The following is a 20332-nucleotide window of genomic DNA, read 5'->3' on the forward strand; positions in this document are numbered from 1 at the left end:
ATGTGGCCAGCATGACTAAGCCGCTTCTGGAGAACCAGAGCAGCGCACGGAAACGCAGTTTACCTTCCCGCCAGAGCAGTACCTATTTGTCTACTTGCACTGGCATGCTTTCGAACTGCTAGGTTGGCAGGAGCAGGGACCGAGCAACGGGAACTCACCCCGTTGCGGGGATTTGAACCGCTGACCTTCTGATCGACAAGTCCTAGGCTCTGTGGTTCAACCCACAGCACCACCCGCATCCCCTGTAACCCAAGGTACCACTGTATTAAAAACAACTACTGAAACATTCCCCCAAAAAAGAGATCAATTCCCAACATCTCTAGGAAAGTTGGGTGAGATTCCCAGCTTAAACTCTGAAGGGTGACTGCCAGTCAGTGTGGGCACTACTGAGCCGTCAGATGGAATAAACCTCTAGCTATTTCTAGTTCCTTATTCAACACATGCCCTGTCCAGGATTTCTACTTCTGTGTTAAATGTACACACAAGTGCGGAGGGTGAGAGTGAGTAGTTGGTACATTTTGTACCATTGCAATATCATTACCTACTTTGGGTCTTACACAAGGGGTGGCTATTTACAAGCCCAAAACTTCAAAATGCAACTATGTCCTGAAAAGAGCATTGAATGCAGTCACAAAATACATGGAGAGCAATTTTGGCTTACACTGGTATCTTGGTTCTCAAATGCTCTGGTTCTCAAACTCCGAAAACCCAGAAGTAAGTGTTCCAGTTTTCAAACGTTTTTCGGAAGCCGAACATCCAATGCAGTTGTCGTCTATTGTTTCCGGGGCACCTCCACCAATCAGAAGCTGTGCCTTGGTTTTCGAACATTTCGGAAGTCAAATGGAGAAACGTGCTAAGAGGAAGGCTCACTTGGCAAATCCACACTGTGATCAACTCCCGCCCGGAAACCAATGTCCCCACTGTGGGAGGATGTATGGATCCAGAATTGGCCTCCACGGTCACTTATGGACTCATTGTTAAAACCGTATTTATGGAAGACAATCTTACTTGGCTACGAAGGATCGCCAAAGAAGAAGGGCTGTTGAAATGATATATAATGAACTGAAAAAGGTATTTAAATATACCTTTCTGAAGAAACCAGAGGCCTTTCTCTTGGGCATGGTCGGCCAATTGGTGCCAAAGAAAGACAGAACATTTTTTATGTACGCAACAACAGCAGCAAGAATACTTATTGCAAAGTATTGGAAGACACAAGATCTACCCACCTTGGAAGAGTGGCAGATGAAGGTGATAGACTACATGGGACTGGCAGAAATGACCGGCAGAATCCGAAACCAGGGAAGAGAGACGGCGGAAGAAGATTGGAATAAATTTAAGGACTATCTTGGGAAATATTACAAAATTCGTGAATGTTAAATTGATGTTGGATAGAATTTAAGCGGTTATCAGCTGAAATGATTAAGATAATTGGGGGGAAATTAAAAGAAAGAAAGGTGTAAAATTAAGTGAAAATTAAGTGTGAGGATTTGCTGAATGAATAATTCGAATTGGAATACAAAAAGGGGAGGTATGAGGAGGTCCAAGAAATAAGTTAAAAGAAAATAAGGGAATGAAATTATACGTGTTGTTAATTATTATTATTTTTGGTTTTTTGTCTTTGTTGTATAATTTTTGAAAACTTAATAAATATATTTTTTTAAAAAAAAACAAAGAAGAAGGCCTGTTGTATGGATAAAATGGGCCAGCACCAATGTACGTCTGCCTGAGCTCCTTGCGGTAAGGGCTGGATGGATCCATTGGTGAAATAAACGAATAAACCTTTGGAAGGGGGGCACCGTGCCTGTGTCAATTATATATAAATTATATCCATTTATAGTGCAGCATTATTACTTCTAAAAGCCCTGTCTGTTTTGTAGCAAGTTCCAATTAACTGCCTCTGCCACATCTGGAGATGTTTGGTTTCATAATCACCTAAATTACAGCTATTTAAAGAGGAACGATTAAATGTGCACTGCACGACTGGAGCCTTCCATTGGACTGTCAGCTGCTGGAGAAGGCTGGAGAGAGAGGAATCCTGCATACAAGGCAGGGCTTCCTCCTGTGTAAACTGCCCTCGCTTCGCCAAAAGTCAGCAGTGCTTTAAAATACTGGATGGCAGGAGTGCAAGAGCTGCGTTTACTAGCTGTCTTCGGCGATGGTAGCTTTCTGAACAGCTGTGATCACGCAGAATAGAAACCGGGGCTTCCAGCAGCTCCCTGAGAATCCCAGGTTTAAATCCTTGTTATTATTTTTAGTTCCAGCCCTCATGGTGCGAGAGAGGAAAAACGCTTTGCAAAAGGTTAAAGAAGACCTGTTTTCTAAAGGACTTTCTCTCTTCCCCAATGGAGAGCTGTAAGCTGAAGGCACCCTATCTCTTTCAGAGGGGTTCTTGCTGTTGTTTAGTCGTGTCCGACTCTTCGTGACCCCATGGACCAGAGCACGCCAGGCACTCCTGTCTTTCACTGCCTCCCACAGTTTGGTCAAACTCATGCTGGTAGCTTTGAGAACACTGTCCAACCATCTCGTCCTCTGTCGTCCCCTTCTCCTTGTGCCCTTCATCTTTCCCAACATCAGGGTCTTTTCCAGGGAGTCTTCTCTTCTCTTCTCATCAGGTGGCCAAAGTATTGGAGCCTCAGCTTCAGGATCTGTCCTTCCAGTGAGCACTCAGGGCTGATTTCTTTCAGAATGGAGAAGTTTGATCTTCTTGCTGTCCATGGGACTCTCAAGAGTCTCCTCCAGCACCATAATTCAAAAGCATCAATTCTTCGGCGATCAGCCTTCTTTAGGGTCCAGCTCTCACTTCCATACATCACTACTGGTTCGGAGGGGTAGGGGGCTGATATGTGCTAGTGCAGACTTTGCCAATGTGCTCCCCTCCAGATGCTGGCTGTGGCTGATGGGAGATGCAGTCAAAAACATCTAGAGCACATCAGGTTGGCCGTGGCTACAATAAAGGATATGTCAGCTGCCAGAAATCCATGAACTGCTGGCTTCCATGGAAGCCCTAACCTGCAGCCTGTGGCTCTGAATCGCACGGTTATGGTTTCAAGTCCCAAACTGGGCAAAAGATTCCTGCATTGCAGAGGGTCAGACTGGATGACCCAGGGGTCCCTTCCAACTCTATGGTTCTCCGTTCCTAAGCTTGGGGGAACTTGCTCTACGATATGATAATCTTTATTGTCTTTGTCCCGTACAGAACAATGAAACTGAAAAAATATACATCAGACATTCAAAAACCAACAAGCCTGCTATCCCAGCTGTCCCAGCCTGGTTAACCCCCTAAAAACTCTGATACCCCATAATTAAATACAATATACTCCCACAGAGACTACCTTACACTGCATTTAAAACCAAAATCGCATTTGGATAGAAACTGTTTCTCAGGCGGCTAGTCCTAGTCTTTATAACCCTGTATCTTCATCCAGAAGGCAGAAGCTGAAAGAGATCATTTCCTATTTACAGGCAACGCCTTCTTTGCGCGGGGATTGCATTCTGGATCATTGCACGCTTGCGTGAAATTGTGTATAATTGGAACACCCATTGGAAAAGCCTGAAAAACACCCTGTTCCCTGATCCACTGTACTAACAGCAAACTCACTACCCAAGTGCCAATCTTTATACAATACAGCAAAAATCTCATTACCTACATGCAACACAGTGGCTAAGGAAAAACTGAGGGTTGTCAAGACTACCCCTCCCCCCCAAAAAAATACCTTTTTAAAAAATCCTTAAAGTGGAGGGAGCCAAAAGCATCTCATTGAGAACTCAGAATGTTTGCTGACTATTTGGCGGGAAAGAGAGAAAAATCAGTGGGAACATAATGGAGTAGCCTAGGAAAGGACACAGCTGGCTGGCTGGCTGAATTGTGCAACTCCATGCTGCAACGTTTTGTTGTGGATCCCCCTTTAAATAAAGAAGCAGCCCTCCCAAGGTGGCTTACGAAAGCCCATCAAAATCGTAACAGATTTTTAAAAAAATATGTACAAATTAAACAAGCCAATTTCAAAAGCTAAGAGCGACCGCACTTTAAACAGAACACAGTTTGGAACAAGCAAGTGTTTACGGTCTGTTTAACAGCAGTCTAAAAAATGGAGCCGATCAAACTTCTGGAAGAGAATTCCCAACATATGCAGGGCTAACACAGAATAGGCCCCGTCTTCAACACCCACCAGTCTGATGGATCCTGACAGCAGGCTCATGAGCCAGACCCCAAAATATGATCTTGACACCTGGGTGCATTCCTATAGATGCAAGAGGTCCTGCAAACAACCCGATCCCAAATCATTTAGAGCAGCAGTAGCCTTTGAGGTGAACTCTACATCTTGTTAGACTTCAACTCCCAGCCGCCGCCATGTCCAACAGTCAGGAATTGCAGACGTTTTAGTCCAGCAACATCTGGAGGGCATCAAAATTGGCGAGGCTGAATTTAGGGCTTGAAAGGCGATGGTGTTGGTTTTCCGGAAAAATCTGTGTTGTAATTTTTTCCAGAACGTTTTCCTTTGCAAGTTAGTTTCCATGTGGGGAAATCCTTATGCTCCAGTAGAGAGTGATCTAATGTAGCATGTTTTATTTTACTTGTATTTGGTAAACAAAGCTAAGAATGTTGAAACTGCCAAGCTTGCTTAATACTGTATTTGCAATTGGCACCTGTTCATTATTACTAATGAACTTACGAAACGGGAAAAGCAGGCGTCCCACACCACTGTTTAAAGGGCATAACCGGCACTTTTTAATTGAGCCTGGAAATGAATCGGCAGCCAATGCAACCGGCATAGGATTGATGTTATATTCTCTGAACACCTAGACCCCATTTGTCCTTTGAGAAAAGTCCCCTTTCACAATTTACTTTGCAAAAAAAATTCCTTCCAGTAGCACCTTAGAGACCAACTAAGTTTGTTATTGGTATGAGCTTTCATGTGCATGCAAGAAGTATCTGAAGAAGTGTGTATGCCCACGAAAGCTCATACCAATAACAAACTTAGTTGGTCTCTAAGGTGCTACTGCATGGATAGGCAAACTAAGGCCCGGGGGCCGGATCCAGCCCAATCGCCTTCTAAATCCGGCCCGTGGACGGTCCGGGAATCAGCATGTTTTTACATGAGTAGAATGTGTCCTTTTATTTAAAATGCATCTCTGGGTTATTTGTGGGGCAAAGGAGTTAGTTCATTTCCCCCAAAAAAATATATTCTGGCCCCCCCACAAGGTCTGAGGGACAGTGGACCAGTCCCCTGCTCAAAAAGTTTGCTGACCCCTGTGCTACTGGAAGGATTTTTAAAATTTTGTTTCGACTACGACAGACCAACACGGCTACCTACCAGTGACTAGAACAATTTACATTATTACACTCGCTGAATTTTTACATTTGCTGATCCCAATTCAGGAAAAGGCCATTGCAGCCCACATCCCATTGAAATGAATGGGCCAGCTGAATTCATCACTGACAAATCCATTGACTTCAATGGTGCCCAGGTGTGATAATTTCTCTCTTGATCAGGGCTCGGAACCTGAAGCATCCTCTTCATTTGCATAACTATTTAGCCCAAGCTAATGCATGCTTTTACTCAGAAGGAAGCTGACCTGTTCAAATGGGGTTCAGTTCCATGAAAGGAGGGTGGAAGGCACTTTTTGCTACTTGTTCTGGCAGAAGCATACGAGGCATGCATTTCATATGAGAAAATATGTTTATGCACAGAGCATCCATTTGGCAAAGACTCCATGTATTGGAACAGACAATGGGAAAGTGGAACAGCCAGTGTTGTGTAGTGGTTAGAGAGTTAGGCTGGGACCTGGGAAGCCAGAGTTCAAATCCCCACTCAGCCATAAGCTCATTGGGCGACCTTGGGCGAATTACTATTTCTCAGCCTAACCAACTCACAGGGTTGTTGTGTGGATAAAATGGCTGGGGGAGGAGAGAATTACCTTGAGCTCTTTGGAGGAAAGATAAGATCTAAGCAGAAGAAGTAATGGTAGTGGTAGTAAAGGACCCAAAACAGAAACACGCCTGTATAGGCAAGAAATGGGTGACAGCATTTCACCAGTGAGTAGCAGGAGATGAGTGGGGGAAAGATGGGGTGTATTCTCTGCATATGAAACAAGGCAGCAAACTTTGCAATTTCTCAGGTTGAGATCATTCTGATAAAACAAGGCTGTTCTGCAGCCCTCAAGACACAGTAAAGCTTGGAATATCTATGCTGTAGAAATATATATAATGCCAAATTAGATCATTCATATATATATATATACACACACACACACACACACCCCACACACACACACACACACACACACATATATATATATACACACACACACACACACCGTATTTTTCGCTCTATAAGATGCACCAGACCATAAGAAGCACCTAGTTTTTGGAGGAGGAAAACAAGAAAAAAAATATTCTGAATCTCAGAAGCCAGAACAACAAGAGGGATAGCTGTGCAGCCTGCATTCGCTCCATAAGACGCACACACATTTCCCCTTACTTTTTAGGAGGGAAAAAGTGAGTCTCATAGAGCAAGAAATATGGGGTGTATATATATATATATATATATATATATATATATATATATATGAGACCTCGTCGAAACGTCGCACAGACACCCCGACTCTTACACGGGAAGACACCCGAAGACACCAAAACCTGCATTCCTGTACCCGTGAAAATCTACGAAAGCAAATATATATATATATATATATACACACACACACACACACACACATATTATACACACACACACACAGAAAACTGCAATTTTTGTCTCCACATAGTCCAAGAGTGCTGGATTAGTGGGACGGGAAGAGTGGGCTTAAGGCAGCCTTTTTGATTCCCATTAGCTCCGGGCCCCAAAATCTGCAGGGCACCACCAGGCTGGCAAAGGCTGCCTTGAGGGCACAGGGCATCTGCCCAGCTCTCCAACCAAAACAGAGTGGCAGGACTCCAAAGCGTGCAGCAAGGTGGCTTAAGCTGCCCCTAGCATCTGGTACCTCTGTACAGCTGCATTTTGCACACTTTGTAGTTATCACTCCAAAGGCAGAAGTTTTATCTCCCAACAGCCCTCTAGCCCAAACTGAGCAAAGCCTTACAAGGTAAAGAATATCTGCAGGGAGTTCTTACAGCGACACTAAACCAGGAAATGTGTTCATATCCATCCAGGCAAGCACAGTGCCTGCTTCTGAAACATCTGTGGCTATCTGCCCACACAGCATCGCACGGAGCTTGAACTCTTGCATGTCTTGGCCATTTGGCCTCACTGCGTTACAACACACACAACCACCACCAGTCACCAACACGCATCCAGGCTAAGGGACCAGCACCGCTCCGGATCTGGCGAAAGTGGGTTGGTGCAGCCACAAGCCCAAACCCAAAGGCAGCCCGGTCCTATCCTGCGCTTCCTCAGTCCCGCTGGGTTCAATCCTGTGAAGAGGATTGCAAGCCCCGGAGCCCAGACCTGCGCCCGTTTTTGCCTAAGTTACGGGATGTAGAGGGTGACGGGCAAGTCGTACGGCGCGATCCCGCTCACGTTTTTACTCGGGAGTAAAGTCCTGCTCAACTCACTCCTTGGGAAGAGCGCGCGAGGCTGTTTGCACGGTTGGTTCCGAAGGTCCCAGAAGCCTCTTTTGCATACTTTCAGGAGGGTTAAAAATAAATAAATCTGCGGACCCCCCCCCCTCGCCCGCAATTCGTTTATCCCCAGGATCTCTCCCTCCCTCCCCAAAAGACAGCGAGGAAAACTCCTCTCGTACCTCTTGAGATAGTTTCTCCCGTACAAGATCTGCTGCAGGAGAGTGACGACGGCGAAGGCGCAGATGAAGATGAAGAGCAAAGTTCGGTTCCCCAGCAGATCCCGGCTGGAAGTGGGGTCCGTGTAGCCCATGCTGGCGGAAAGGGGGCCGCGAAGCCGAGCTCCGTCAAGGTCTCGCTCGCAGAAGGAGCCGCATCCTCCTCAAACCCCGCTCAGGCGCGGCTGGGGCGAAGGGGAGAAGCCGAGGAGGAGGAGGAGCAGGAGGCGGAGGCGCGCCATTCAAGGGCACGGCGGCCCCGCATCGCCGCCCCCCGGCGGAGGGAGAGAGGCGGCGGCGGCCGGGCGGGCGGAAAGTTCTTCCCCGGCGCGGGAAAGCGCCTCGGTGGCTTCTCGCTTCTGCAAAGCAGCGCCCTCCGGCTCGCCTGGTCGGCGCCTCCGCCGCCCGCGCTGCGCCAGAGGAGGAGGCCCCCGGCGCGCAAAGGAGGGCGGCGCTGCTCCTCCTCCGCCTCCTGCGGGGCGGGGAATAAAAGCCCCCCAAAAATCCCCCTTTCTACTCAACGAGGGGCTTGCCCCGGTCTTCTTTCGGAGAGGGGGCGGGCAGGGAGGAGGCCGAGCAAATCGAGAGAGGGTTCAACGCGAAAGGCGACACCCCCAACGGAACTCCTGCAGCGGGCTGGCTGGCCTCTCCAAAACGCTGCGCTTTGGTTAGGTGCTGCTATGGTGCGGGCGCGCATGGAGATTTCCATGTGGGCGTCTGGCACATAGGCTCCGGCGAGGAAGAGGAAGGAGAAGGGGACGTGTTCGGCCAGGGCTAGGTTTGAGCCCCAGGAGGGTCACGACGGCGCTTGGACAGCTCTCCAAGCAAACGGCCCGGGGAGGGAGCGAGGCGCGGAGGCAGGGACTAGCGCGTCGCGGCCGAGCTGCGTTTGCGGTGGAGAGGGCTGTCGGGTTTGTGAGTGTCCAAAGCAAGCGGTAGGCTGGAGGGGGGCTGGTTCTGGAGCATTGATGTGCAACGCCTGCTCTCGGCTGGAGTTGCTCTCCTCGCGCCCCGTCCAGCTTCCCCTACCAAGCCCAGGCAAGGTCGTTGCGCATCTCTTCAAGGGCACGGAGATCGCGCGCGCCCGGCGCCTTCCCGCCTGCAGCTGGTGGAGCCATGTGGACGGCCGTCGCAGGCCAGGGACTTCAGGCAGACCCGAAAGCGTGCTTGGAAGAAACTGTCCTTGAGAAGACAAGTGTGTCTTTTGTCTCTGACCTGATTTTCCGCCTCTGCGACCTCCAGGTGCCCTGTAGAGAGATGCTTGCACACACCCCTCTCTCTGCAGCCCTCCTGCCTGAACGGTTAGCCCGTCTCAGCTGCGAGAAGGAACCCGCTCCCCATGCCGGAAACTTGTCGCGGTAGAAGAGGCGGCTATTTGCAAAAGCTGCGTGTGCGTGCTTTGTCAGGGAAAGAAGGTCGACCGGGATCCACCGGCAGGTGATGGGGCTGGGGGTAATTGTAGCAGATATACAGCGATGCCTTCCTGACTCCCGATAGCCCTTAGGATGGGTAAGGCAAACTGCACGAGTCTCTGGTGGCCATAGAACGATAGGATTGCAGAGTTGGAAGGGATCCTGAGGATTATCTAGTCCAGCCCCCTGCAATGCAGGAACACCGCCCCCCACCCCACCCCCTGCAGTCTGTTGCTGCAAAATTCTTAACATGCCCTGGGTCTGATGAAGGCAACTTTAGTCTCCACAAGCTTGTGGCTCTTGCAAGCAAATAGTATTATCTCTTACATTTCTATATTTCTAATTTCAGAAATAGACTGGAAAGAGAAGCTGCTGAATTGCAACTCATTACCAAACTTAAAACCATGGAGAGACCTGGTTTGAACAAAGACATTGGATTCTTATCTCATTATACATGACTTAGCCATTTTTCACCTTCTCACCCCTTGCCTTTTCCTGTAAGACCTATTGCAGTTGTTAAGAGTCGTCAACAGGCTCATCTCAGCTATCTGCCAATCTCCCATTCCCACCACCCTTCTGAGTAATACCCCTCCCCACCTTCTCACTATATAGAAGGATCTGGCAACTTCTGTTTCAGTGTATCTGAAGAAGTGTGCATGCACACGAAAGCTCATACCAAGAACTAACCTAGTTGGTCTTTAAGGTGCTACTGGAAGGAATTTTTATTATTATTATTATTTCTATATTGCATTTCCATCAAAGGAGCTCAAGTTGGTGTCCATGGTACTCCCTCATTTTTATCATCACAGCGACCCTGTCAAGAGGCAGTGGCACTGCCAAGGTCACCCCATGAGTTTCATGGCTGAGTGGGGAATCGACCCCTGGTCTTCCAAATCCTAGCCTGACACTGTAACCGCCATACAACGCTGGCATTAATTTGTATCTGGCTATTCGGGAGTTCTTGTTGTCTTTGTCCATGGAGTTTTCTTGGCAGGGATACTGGAGTGGCTTGCCAGTTCCTGCTCCAGGTGGATCACATTTGGTCAAAATTCTCCACTATGACCTGTCCATATTGGGTGGCCCTGCAAGGGCTCATAGCTTCTCTGAGTTATTCAAGCCCCTTTGCCACAGCAAGGCAGTGAGTGTTTGACCAAACTGCGGGAGGCAGCGGAAGACAGGAGTGCCTGGCATGCTCTGGTCCATGGGGTCACAAAGAGTCGGACACGACTAAACAACAACATTCAGGAGTGATGCTGGTGGTGCTGTGGGTTAAACCACAAAGCCTAGGACTTGCTGATCAGAAGGTCAGCGGTTCGAATCCCTGCAACAGGGTGAGCTCCCGTTTCTTGGTCCCAGCTCCTGCCAACCTAGCAGTTCAAAAGCACGTCAAAGTGCAAGTAGATAAATAGGTACCTCTCCGACGGGATGGTAAACGACGTTTCCGTGTGCTGCTCTGGTTCGCCAGAAGCGGCTTAGTCATGCTGGCCACATGACCCGGAAGCTGTACGCCGGCTCCCTCGGCCAATAAAGCGAGATGAGCGCCGCAACCCCAGAGTCTGTCACGACTGGACCTAATGGTCAGAAGTCCCTTTACCTTTTATTCAGGAGTGACCGTCACATTACGTCCCTAAAGTCTTCCTGAGTTAGGGATGAACATGCTGTCTTAGAGTGGGCAAAGCACTGGTCCTTTGTGCTGACCACTCTGGTTGGCAATCTCTCTCCTCCTCCCTTACCAGATCTCAGGTAGAGTTCCTTCTGCAGCTTACCTACATGAGATGCTTTGAAGCTGGAAAGATGCCACGGAATGAACATGATGCTCAGTAGACAAAGCAAGGCACCAGGTCCTCATAGGCAAGCAGTTTACAGCAGATTCCTAACCATGCCTACTGAGAAAGAAGTCCCATTGTATTCAGTAGGGCTTACTCCCAGGTAAGTGTGATTTAGGACTGCAGCCTTCCTGGCTCTGCACCAGCATGGAATGCAGGGCGGATTTTAAAGGTATGATCAGAACACACTATTCATCACTGCTCCAAAGGAAGTCCCACTGAGTTCAATGGGCTTACTTCCAGGTAAGTGGGTGCAGAACTGCAGCCTGTTTTGGTTATTTCTTATTTAACCATCATTGTTTAACTTGTATTTAATAAATAAAGGCTTAAGAGACCTTTTTCTGGGTTTTTAAGACTGGCATTAAAAACTTAATTTATGTATATACGCCTTAAACAACCACAAAGAAAAACGAAGCATACAAAGGAATAGAATTAGAATTTCTGCAAAGGAGAAAATGCAGACACCTCGCAGAAAAAAGATGTCTGTGTTTAATTTTATGGCACCACCTTTGCCGTCACGTGTTTTATGTGGTAGATATATTTTCCCCATCTGTTTTAGCCATTTTTATGTACACCGCACAGCATGGGGGTGCAGGCCAGCCAAAGTTGTTGAGCTTTTTTGGAAATCAAAGCTGTTAAAAGATCAACAAATATTCAAAAGCATTGAAATTACTCATTATCTGTTGTCATCCCCAACAACTTTGGAGGAAGCAATTGTTGCTCCTTATTTTTTTGACAGCATAAGGTCCATAAGAAGCAGCAATACCAAGACTAGCTTGTGTCATGAAATAAGTTCTGTGCCTTTATGAGCTGCATGATAGGCAGAAATTCAACCAGTGCAGCATTTGCTAGTGAAGAAACGCAGAAGCAGGGATTCACTGCACATGGGGGTTTTTTAATAATGAAGAATCACTAAGCAGAAAGGCGAGGACCTGAACTTCAGACTGGGAGGACGAGGCAGTGAAATGAACAGATCTTCCCCTTCCTGCTTCCAGCCGAAGCTCTCTTAGCCATTGCCTCATCCCAGCGGCTCACTATCCAAGATGCAAAGCCACAGGGACAGATTCTAGCCTATGGGATGCCCTGCTGTACCGCCAGGCAGGGATCTGGAAATATATTTGACAAGGACACATGATCCTGAGGGAACTGCTGTGAGGGAATGAAGCACAGAATAGTATGCAACCCAGAGGGCTTTTCCACACACAAAAAACTTGTTTTATTTGAAAGCATAATGCTGAAGGATTAAATGCTTCTTTCAATCAACTCCCCATAAATTCCATTAGAGCATATATCTCACAGTTTGCACTTGCTAAGAGGTCTGTGGGTGGGCGTTTCGCTGCAGAAACAGGCAGGAAAGAGAACCTGGGAAGAGAAAGTGGGAGACCGATTTGCAGTTGCCTCCTCCGTTGCTTGCTACTGGGCAAAAATAGGGTCCTTGCTGGTCACAGCAGAGGCAGGAAGACGGGGAAGGTAGCGGGCAGAGGAACAGTGCAGAAAGTGTGCCTCCTTCTGCTCTCAGCACTTCCAATAAGAGTATTGTTATGGGCTGGGGAGTCAGTCTGGATGGTGCCCTGCAACCCTTTGAGTTCTTGGGGTCCTGTACCCAGTAAAGGTTAAAGTCTAACCAAGGAATAATAATAATAATAAACAACAACTTTTATTTGTATCCCAGCCGAAACCGGGCTCAGGGCGGCTAACGTCAAATATATAACATTGGTATAAAATCAAAAAATAATTAAATTACCTCCTAATTCCGCAGGATTAGGGTTGGGAACAACAAATGCTCATCAGACCCAACTGTTTACGCTGTTCTTATATGGGCCTGTGAATATCCTGGGAGGCCTCTTTCATACTAGTTCTTATAAAAAAAGAGAAGGGAGGGTCAGGCTGAGCCCTGACCAAAAGAGCCAGTGGAACAACTCTATCTTGCAGGCCCTGTGGAAAGATGTCAAATCCTGCAGGGCCCTGATCTCTTGTGGCAGAGTGAGGCCAGCCTAATCTCCCTGAGGCCCGGGATCGCCAAGATGTTATTATTTGCAGACCGTAAGGTCCTCTGTGGGGCATACCATGAGAGGCAGTCCCACAAGTACGAGGGTCCTAGGCCGTATAGGGCTTTAAAGGTTAAAACCAGCACCTTAAACCTGATCCTGCTCTCCACCAGGAGCCAGTGCAGCTGGTATAGCACTGGGTGAATGTGATCCCGCGGCAAGAACCCCGTAAGGAGCCTCACTGCGGCATTCTGCAGCCACTGGAGTTTCTGGGTCAGCTTCAAGGGCAGCCCCACGTAGAGTGAGTTACAATAATCAAGCCTGGAGGTGACCTGTTGCAGGATTAGACAGTCAAGCCTCTTTGTAAGACAAAAGCCTTAGCTGGCCACCTAAGTACCCTCATCAGCATCTCAAAAGAATAAGCTAGGTTGCAAGAGCTACAACTAAGTGTTGGTGTCCTCAGGGCTAATGGGCCTTTCATCTACCCCTCCACACCCAGCTGTGAGGTAAGAGAACAACAGGCAGAGCAGTGTGTGAGAGCTCTGAGCAGGAAGCAGCTTGGAAGCTGGAGACACAAGAGACCTGCTTGACCTATGCTGGATCCCAAGCTGTGACCAATGCCGAAGCAATAAACACCCAGCAATAAAAGATAATGGGAGAGGATTTACCCCAGCAAATTATTTGTCAAAATTACAAATACCTAAATACAGACGGTCATTTACCCTTGCTAGATTCAACGTGCTGCTATCTGCCTTATTGCAGGGCAGATTCGAGGGTAAACGAACGAGTCTGCCCCTGCGGCTTGATGGAGGTAGAAACTGTCTCTCATGCCTTGTTACGCTGCCGTTTCTATGGGGATATACGCTTGGTATTTATTACCCCTGCTATGCAAAGATCTCCAAATGAATCCGAACTTCAATGTCTAAAATCCCTGGTAGAGGACAAGGATCCTGAGATCACATTAAGGGTAGCCAAATTCTGTGCAATTGCCAAAAAACTTAGGGAACAAGCTGTGCTATCATAATGATTAAGGCCTTAAATGATAATTTTAGGTTATATGTTAGTGACTAAGTTTTAATTTATATATATATTTTTAACTGTTGCTGTATCTGTATTGTCCCTGTTATACCTAACTGCAAATTCATATGTATCCCTATCATGTTTTATTAGTTCCTTGATATTGTATGTGGTCTGGAACTGGTCTGTGAGAGCCAGTGTGGTGTAGTGGTTAAGAGCGGTAGTCACGTAATCTGGGAAACTGGGTTCGTGTCTCCGCTCCTCCACATGCAGCTGCTGGGTGACCTTGGGCCAGTCACACTTCTGTGAAGTCTCTCAGCCCCACTCACCTCACAGAGTGTTTGTTGTGGGGGAGGAAGGGAAAGGAGAATGTTAGCCGCTTTGAGACTCCTGAAAGGGAGTGAAAGGCGGGATATCAAATCCAAATCCAAACTCTGTGACCAAAATAATAAAATCCATTCAGTGCTGAAGCAAGATCAGTTGGGGTGTTGATGCTGTGAGCCCCTCCATCCTCTGCCCAGGTTGCCTTTATGTGTAAATAGAACCAAATGGGAAAATAAATGCCAAAGAATCACAAATAAATGGGTATTTTACAGGAACTGGATAGAAAGAGGGGAAGCCAACCCTAACATACAAGCTCGAATGAACAGACTGTGTACATGGATAAAGATATGAAGAATGAAGGCCTGACCGGGGAGGGGGAGGGCTGGAGTGGGGAGGGGGGGAAGTAAACCGGATGGTATTTTGAATTGATTTTGTTATGTAAGCCTTTTTTTCAGAAACCATATATATTAATGTTATGTAGTTATGCATTGTAGTATGAATGAATTTTGTTTTGTATTCTTTGTTTTACAGAATATATATAATAATGTTATGTTACTAAGCAAATTTAATAAAACAGTTTAAAAAACCACCCTAAAAAAAAATAGAACCAAATGCCCTAAAGACATTGCAGTCTCTGCTAACCTTCATTCCATGGAAACCGAACGCTTGGAAACCCCAGAGCCACTCACCACTCGAGAGATGTGAATGGTGCGTAACGATGTGTACAACCCCACCTGTCTCTGGGTCATGCTGAAGTGTGGTCAACATATAAGCAGACAGCAGCCCGTCTGAGGTATTGGAGCAGCACTGCCCCTCCCTCCCACATGTTTGTTGCCCGTGGTGTCAGGTGCGCCCTGAGGGGTTTCTTTCAAGCTGCTGTTCTGACAACATTTTCTTGCTATACAGTGATATCTCGGGTTAAGTACTTAATTCGTTCCGGAGGTCCGTTCTTAACCTGAAACTGTTCTTAACCTGAAGCACCACTTTAGCTAATGGAGCCTCCTGCTGCTGCCATGCTGCCAGAGCCCGATTTCTGTTCTCATCCTGAAGCAAGGTTCTTAACCCGAGGTACTATTTCTGGTTAATGGAGTCTGTAACCTGAAGCACCCGAGGTACCACTGTAAAAGAGAGAGAGAAAATACAGCCTTCCGTTCTGCGTGGTGGGAAAATTTTGCATGACTGAAAGGACTGGTGCTCTTGCGGTTAAATAAAAGCAGAGGTCGGCAAAGTTTTTGTGGCTTGGGCCAGTTCATGGTACTGCAGATGATGCGGTGGGCCAGAGTGTGCATGCGCACATGCACTCATATGCGCAAACGCGGAGGAAGAAGAAGAAGAGTTTGGATTTGATATCCCGCTTTATCACTACCCTAAGGAGTCTCAAAGCGGCTAACCTTCTCCTTTCCCTTCCTCCCCCACAACAAACACTCTGTGAGGTGAGTGGGGCTGAGAGACTTCACAGAAGTGTGACTGGCCCAAGGTCACCCAGCAGCTGCATGTGGAGGAGCGGGGAAGCGAACCCGGTTCACCAGATTACGAGTCCACCGCTCTTAACCACTACACCACACTGGCTCTCAGGAGGCATGCGCAGCTTCCCATTGGCTGCAGAAGCTTCCTGCAGCCAATGGAAAGGCGGCCAGCTTCGCGGAAGGCGGAACTGCATGCACAGGAGCCAACCGAGCAGGCGGCGGGGGTCCATGGGCTGGCTAAATGACTCCCATGGGCTGCTTGTGGCCCATGGGCCTTAGGTTGCTGATTCCTGAGTAAAAGGATGTCAATACAGCTCTGGGAACAATGATACAAGTGCAAAAGTTCCCCCAACGTCTGGGTTCCCAAAATTGTGACTTTCAACTTGTTCAGGCTTCTACAGTGGCTAGGCTCACCAGCTCCTATCAGAAATGATTGCTTCATAAGCAATGTGCCATTTGCTGCAGAATAAAAATTTCCCTCTTGTGTGTGCAGTTCAACAGAAGCAGAAGGTCTGATAATTTGCACTTCTTTTTTTGTCAATTATGAACTTTAATATTTTTGAAAGAGTCGGTTAAGAAAATATCACTGTTATCTCAAAATAGTGTTTTTTGTTTTTGTTTTTTTATAATTAATTTTTATTCAATTTCCAATATACATTCCATCCATGTTTAACATCCATTTCTAACATATCCATCTTTTAGACTTCCCTCAGCCTATCTGGCAATTTTCCGTATTTTCACAATTACTCACATTTCTTAAATTTATATTACAAGTGCAAAAGTTCTTAAATTTATATTACAAGTGCAAAAGTTCCCCCAACATCTGGGTTCCCAAAATTGTGACTTTTAACTTGTACAGGTTTCTACAGTGGCCAGGCTCGCCAGCTCCTCTCAGAAGTGATTGCTTCATAATCAATGTGCCATTTGCTGCAGAATAAAAACTTCCCTCTTGTGTGTGCAGTTCAGCAGAAGCAGAAGGTCTGATAATTTGCACTTATTGAACCAGGAGGTGCCAGATTCCAGTGGAATTTTGCCAGGCAGGCATTCGCCTTCCGCTCCCCCAGCCTTAGTGTTCAATAAACATAAAACAAATGTACCAAATAGGCTGGTGAAGCAAGATTTTGTGACCTGTAAAACCACTGATCACTTTGAGAGCACTTTGTAAAATATGCCGACTGCTTGATCCCTGTGCTGAAGGAAAGATTGCTTGCAGCAGCAGAACTAGAAGGGGAACTCAAGGCATCATCCAGAATGACCAACCTAAACTTGTAACAATATAATCCCACAGAATGGTTGCATTACCTGCCTCCCCAACAAAAAAGCCGTTTCTTTAAAGGAATATCATTTCTAGGCCAAAGGTATGACTTTGCATTGACACAGCTTCTGGAGCACAGAAACACACTCCCTTTTGTTAATGAGTTTCTGGTGGAGCCTAAAATAGGAGTAACCTCTATTTACTGCCCAAAATGGAAATTAAAGTTTCTAGGTGTCACATTTTAAGAGCCTATTAAAAGTTTCACAGGCAAAAACTCAATTAAGGCTCAATTTCCTCCAGTGCTAATTGCTAGTTCCTAATTAAGAAAATGTATTGCACTGTTTGTGTTTCAAATTAACAAGAGTTCCTGGAGGAAAAATCAACCCAAGCCCTGCAGACTTTAGCATGTTCCCTTCCTTGCACCTGGTATTGGCACATATTTTTTCTATATATTCTATCTAGAAAGAGACCCTCGGAATTGCAGGGGAAATGCAGGCTATGAGGAAACAGGGGAATTGCAACCAAGGAAGCTTAGCACATAGACCTCCAGGGCTGACCTAAAATTTCAAGGTTTGCCCTGTCCCCTCCAATGATGGCTTGAATCTCCAGGTGGGTAAGAGTGCATTAAAAAAGGAGGGAGAGAGAGAGCTATGGGTGCATCTTGCAAACTTCAGCCTAGCAGGAGTCGGGTGCCAATCAGTGCATAGACTCTCTGGGGAGAGTCTCCCCCCTGCTTCCAACTGATCTCCATCTCCAAGATTCAGTGGTGAGAGGGAGTACAGAGGAAGAATCACCAGGGCTGACCCCATGACATGACATGGTACCACTCTGTTCTGCCTTGATCAGACCACACCCGGAATACTGTGTCCAATTCTGGGCACCACAATTTAAGAAGGATATTTAGAAACTGCAACAGGTGCAGAGGAGGGCGACTAAGATGATCAGAGGTCTGGAAACCAAGCCTTATGAGGAAGAGTTGAGGGAGCTGGGTGTGTTTAGCATGGAGAAATGGAGACTGAGAGGAGATATGATTGTTGTTGTTTAGTCATGTCCGACTCTTCGTAACCCCATGGACCAGAGCACGCCAGGCCCTACTGTTTTCCACTGCCTCCTGCAGCTTGGTCAAACTCATGCTGGTAGCTTTGAGAACACTGTCCAACCATCTCGTCCTCTGTCATCCCCTTCTCCTTGTGCCCTCAATCTTTCCCAACATCAGGGCATTTTCCAGGGAGTCTTCTCTTCTAATGAGGTGGCCAAAGTATTGGAGCCTCAGCTTCAGGATCTGTCCTTCCAGTGAACACTCAGAGCTGATTTCTTTCAGAATGGAGAGGTTTGATCTTCTTGCAGTCCATGGGACTCTCAAGAGTCTCCTCCAGCACCATAATTCAAAAGCATCAATTCTTCGGTGATCAGTGTTCTTTATGGTCCAGCTCTCACTTCCATACATCACTACTGGGAAAACCATAGCTTTAACAATACAGACCTTTGTCGGCAAAGTGATGTCTCTGCTTTTTAAGATGCTGTATAGGTTTGTCATTGCTTTTCTCCCAAGAAGCAGGCGTCTTTTAATTTCGTGACTGCTGTCACCATCTGCAGTGATCATGGAGCCCAAGAAAGTAAAATCTCTCACTGCCTCCATTTCTTCCCCTTCTATTTGCCAGGAGGTGATGGGACCAGTGGCCAGGATCTTAGTTTTTTTGATGTTGAGTTTCAGACCATATTTTGCTCTCTCCTCTTTCACCCTCATTAAAAGGTTCTTTAATTCCTCCTCACTTTCTGCCATCAAGGTTGTGTCATCTGCATAACTGAGGTTGTTGATATTTCCTCCGGCAATCTTAATTCCGGCTTGGGATTCATCCAGCCCAGCCTTTCACATGATGAATTCAGGAGATATGATCACCATCTTCAAATTTCTGGAAAATGGAGCAAGCTTGTTTTCTCCTGCTTCAGAGGCTAGGACCTGAACCAATGGCTTCAAGTTACAAGAAAAGAGATTCTGACTCAACATCAGGAAGAACTTTCTGACTGCAAGAGCTGTTCAACAGTGGAAGGGTCTCCCTTGGGAGATGATGGACTCTTCTGTTCAGTTTCTGTTAATTGATTCTCATGAAAACTTACAGATTCTGGCTTCACACAATTAACTCGAGGCAGTGTCAATTTACTCTTGGCAGAAAGCCAAGGTCTGCTTGACCTAGAAACTATTTACAGTGATTGGTTAACGACCAGCACTCAACTCTGTTATCTAGGAATGCTAGCACAGTTTGGGGTTAGGTGTGTTGAAGGAGTAGGAGTGCTGTGTATGGTTAAGAGAGAGAGAGAAAGAAAGGATTTATTTGCTTTGCTTTGTATGCAGAAACTCTGCTGTTTTTTTTCCTTTTAATAAATCCTGTAAATAGTTATTCTGAGTCTAGCTGACTAGTCATTTCCACCTCAACTAGCTTCTTCGCTGTGCAGGAAAACTCTGCTACGTTTGGGCTAAAGCCATTAGGGCTATGCCTGACACTTCAAAGTTCCATGATCTTCTTCCTTGGAGATTTTTAAGCAGAGGTTAGATGGCCATCTGTCATGGATGCTTTAGATTCCTACATTTCAGGGGGTTGGGGTCCCTTCCAACTCTACAATTCTGTGATTCTATGATATCACCAGGGGTCACCCCTAGGTCTCTGATTTGGGCCCTAAAATCTTAGGGTCTGGGATTCTCCTGATGTGCAAACCCTATCTTAGCATGATAGACTTGTTCACAGCTTAGGGTCTCTGTCATTCTGTTTTGCTTAGATCTGCAGCACTGGCACTATTACTAGAGCCACATAACATCTGTTGTGCCCTTGTACTGAATGGATGTTTCATCATGGCAGAATCTACACTCTGGAATGCCCTGCCTATTAATAGTAAATTATAATATTTTTTTATTTATACCCCGCCCTTCCTGGTTCAGAAAACTGGGCTCAGGGTGGCTAACAACAAATTTAAAACACTTAATTGTAAAAGCAGCATTAAAAAACAGTATAAAAACATGAATAACTATAAAATTCAAAGTTCAGAAATCAGTTTGGGGAAAATCCATCTAATAAGCATTAGATAGTCACCAGGGCTAGTTGGCTGAATTAGTCCTACTTGGGCCAGCGAGGAGGCCAGGGGAGAATTAGCTGTGGGGTCTCAGAGAGGGTAATAATCATAAAAGGGGAGGGAAGAGAAGGGAAATAAAAGATAGGCTGAATTCAAATTAAAGGCCAGGTGGAATAGCTCTGTCTTACAGGCCCAGCGG

At 46.5% G+C, this 20332-nt stretch overlaps 1 protein-coding gene across 2 annotated transcripts in view; it reads right to left on the reverse strand.

The window, feature by feature from the left end:
• Positions 1-8252, reverse strand: part of ST8SIA5 (ST8 alpha-N-acetyl-neuraminide alpha-2,8-sialyltransferase 5) — a 67425-nt gene extending 59173 nt beyond the window's left edge. The window contains exon 1 of one of the 2 annotated variants that reach the window (XM_082242125.1): positions 7744-8252. In XM_082242125.1, coding sequence (XP_082098251.1) covers positions 7744-7874 — 131 coding nt within the window. In that variant the 5' untranslated portion in view covers positions 7875-8252. The remainder of the gene's footprint in view (positions 1-7743) is intronic. The other variant, XM_082242124.1, reaches the window with a different exon arrangement.
• Between the last annotated feature and the right edge of the window lie 12080 nt (positions 8253-20332).

The sequence above is a fragment of the Podarcis vaucheri genome, assembly GCF_965113315.1.
Source record: "Podarcis vaucheri genome assembly, chromosome: 11".
NCBI classification, from domain to species: domain Eukaryota; kingdom Metazoa; phylum Chordata; class Lepidosauria; order Squamata; family Lacertidae; genus Podarcis; species Podarcis vaucheri.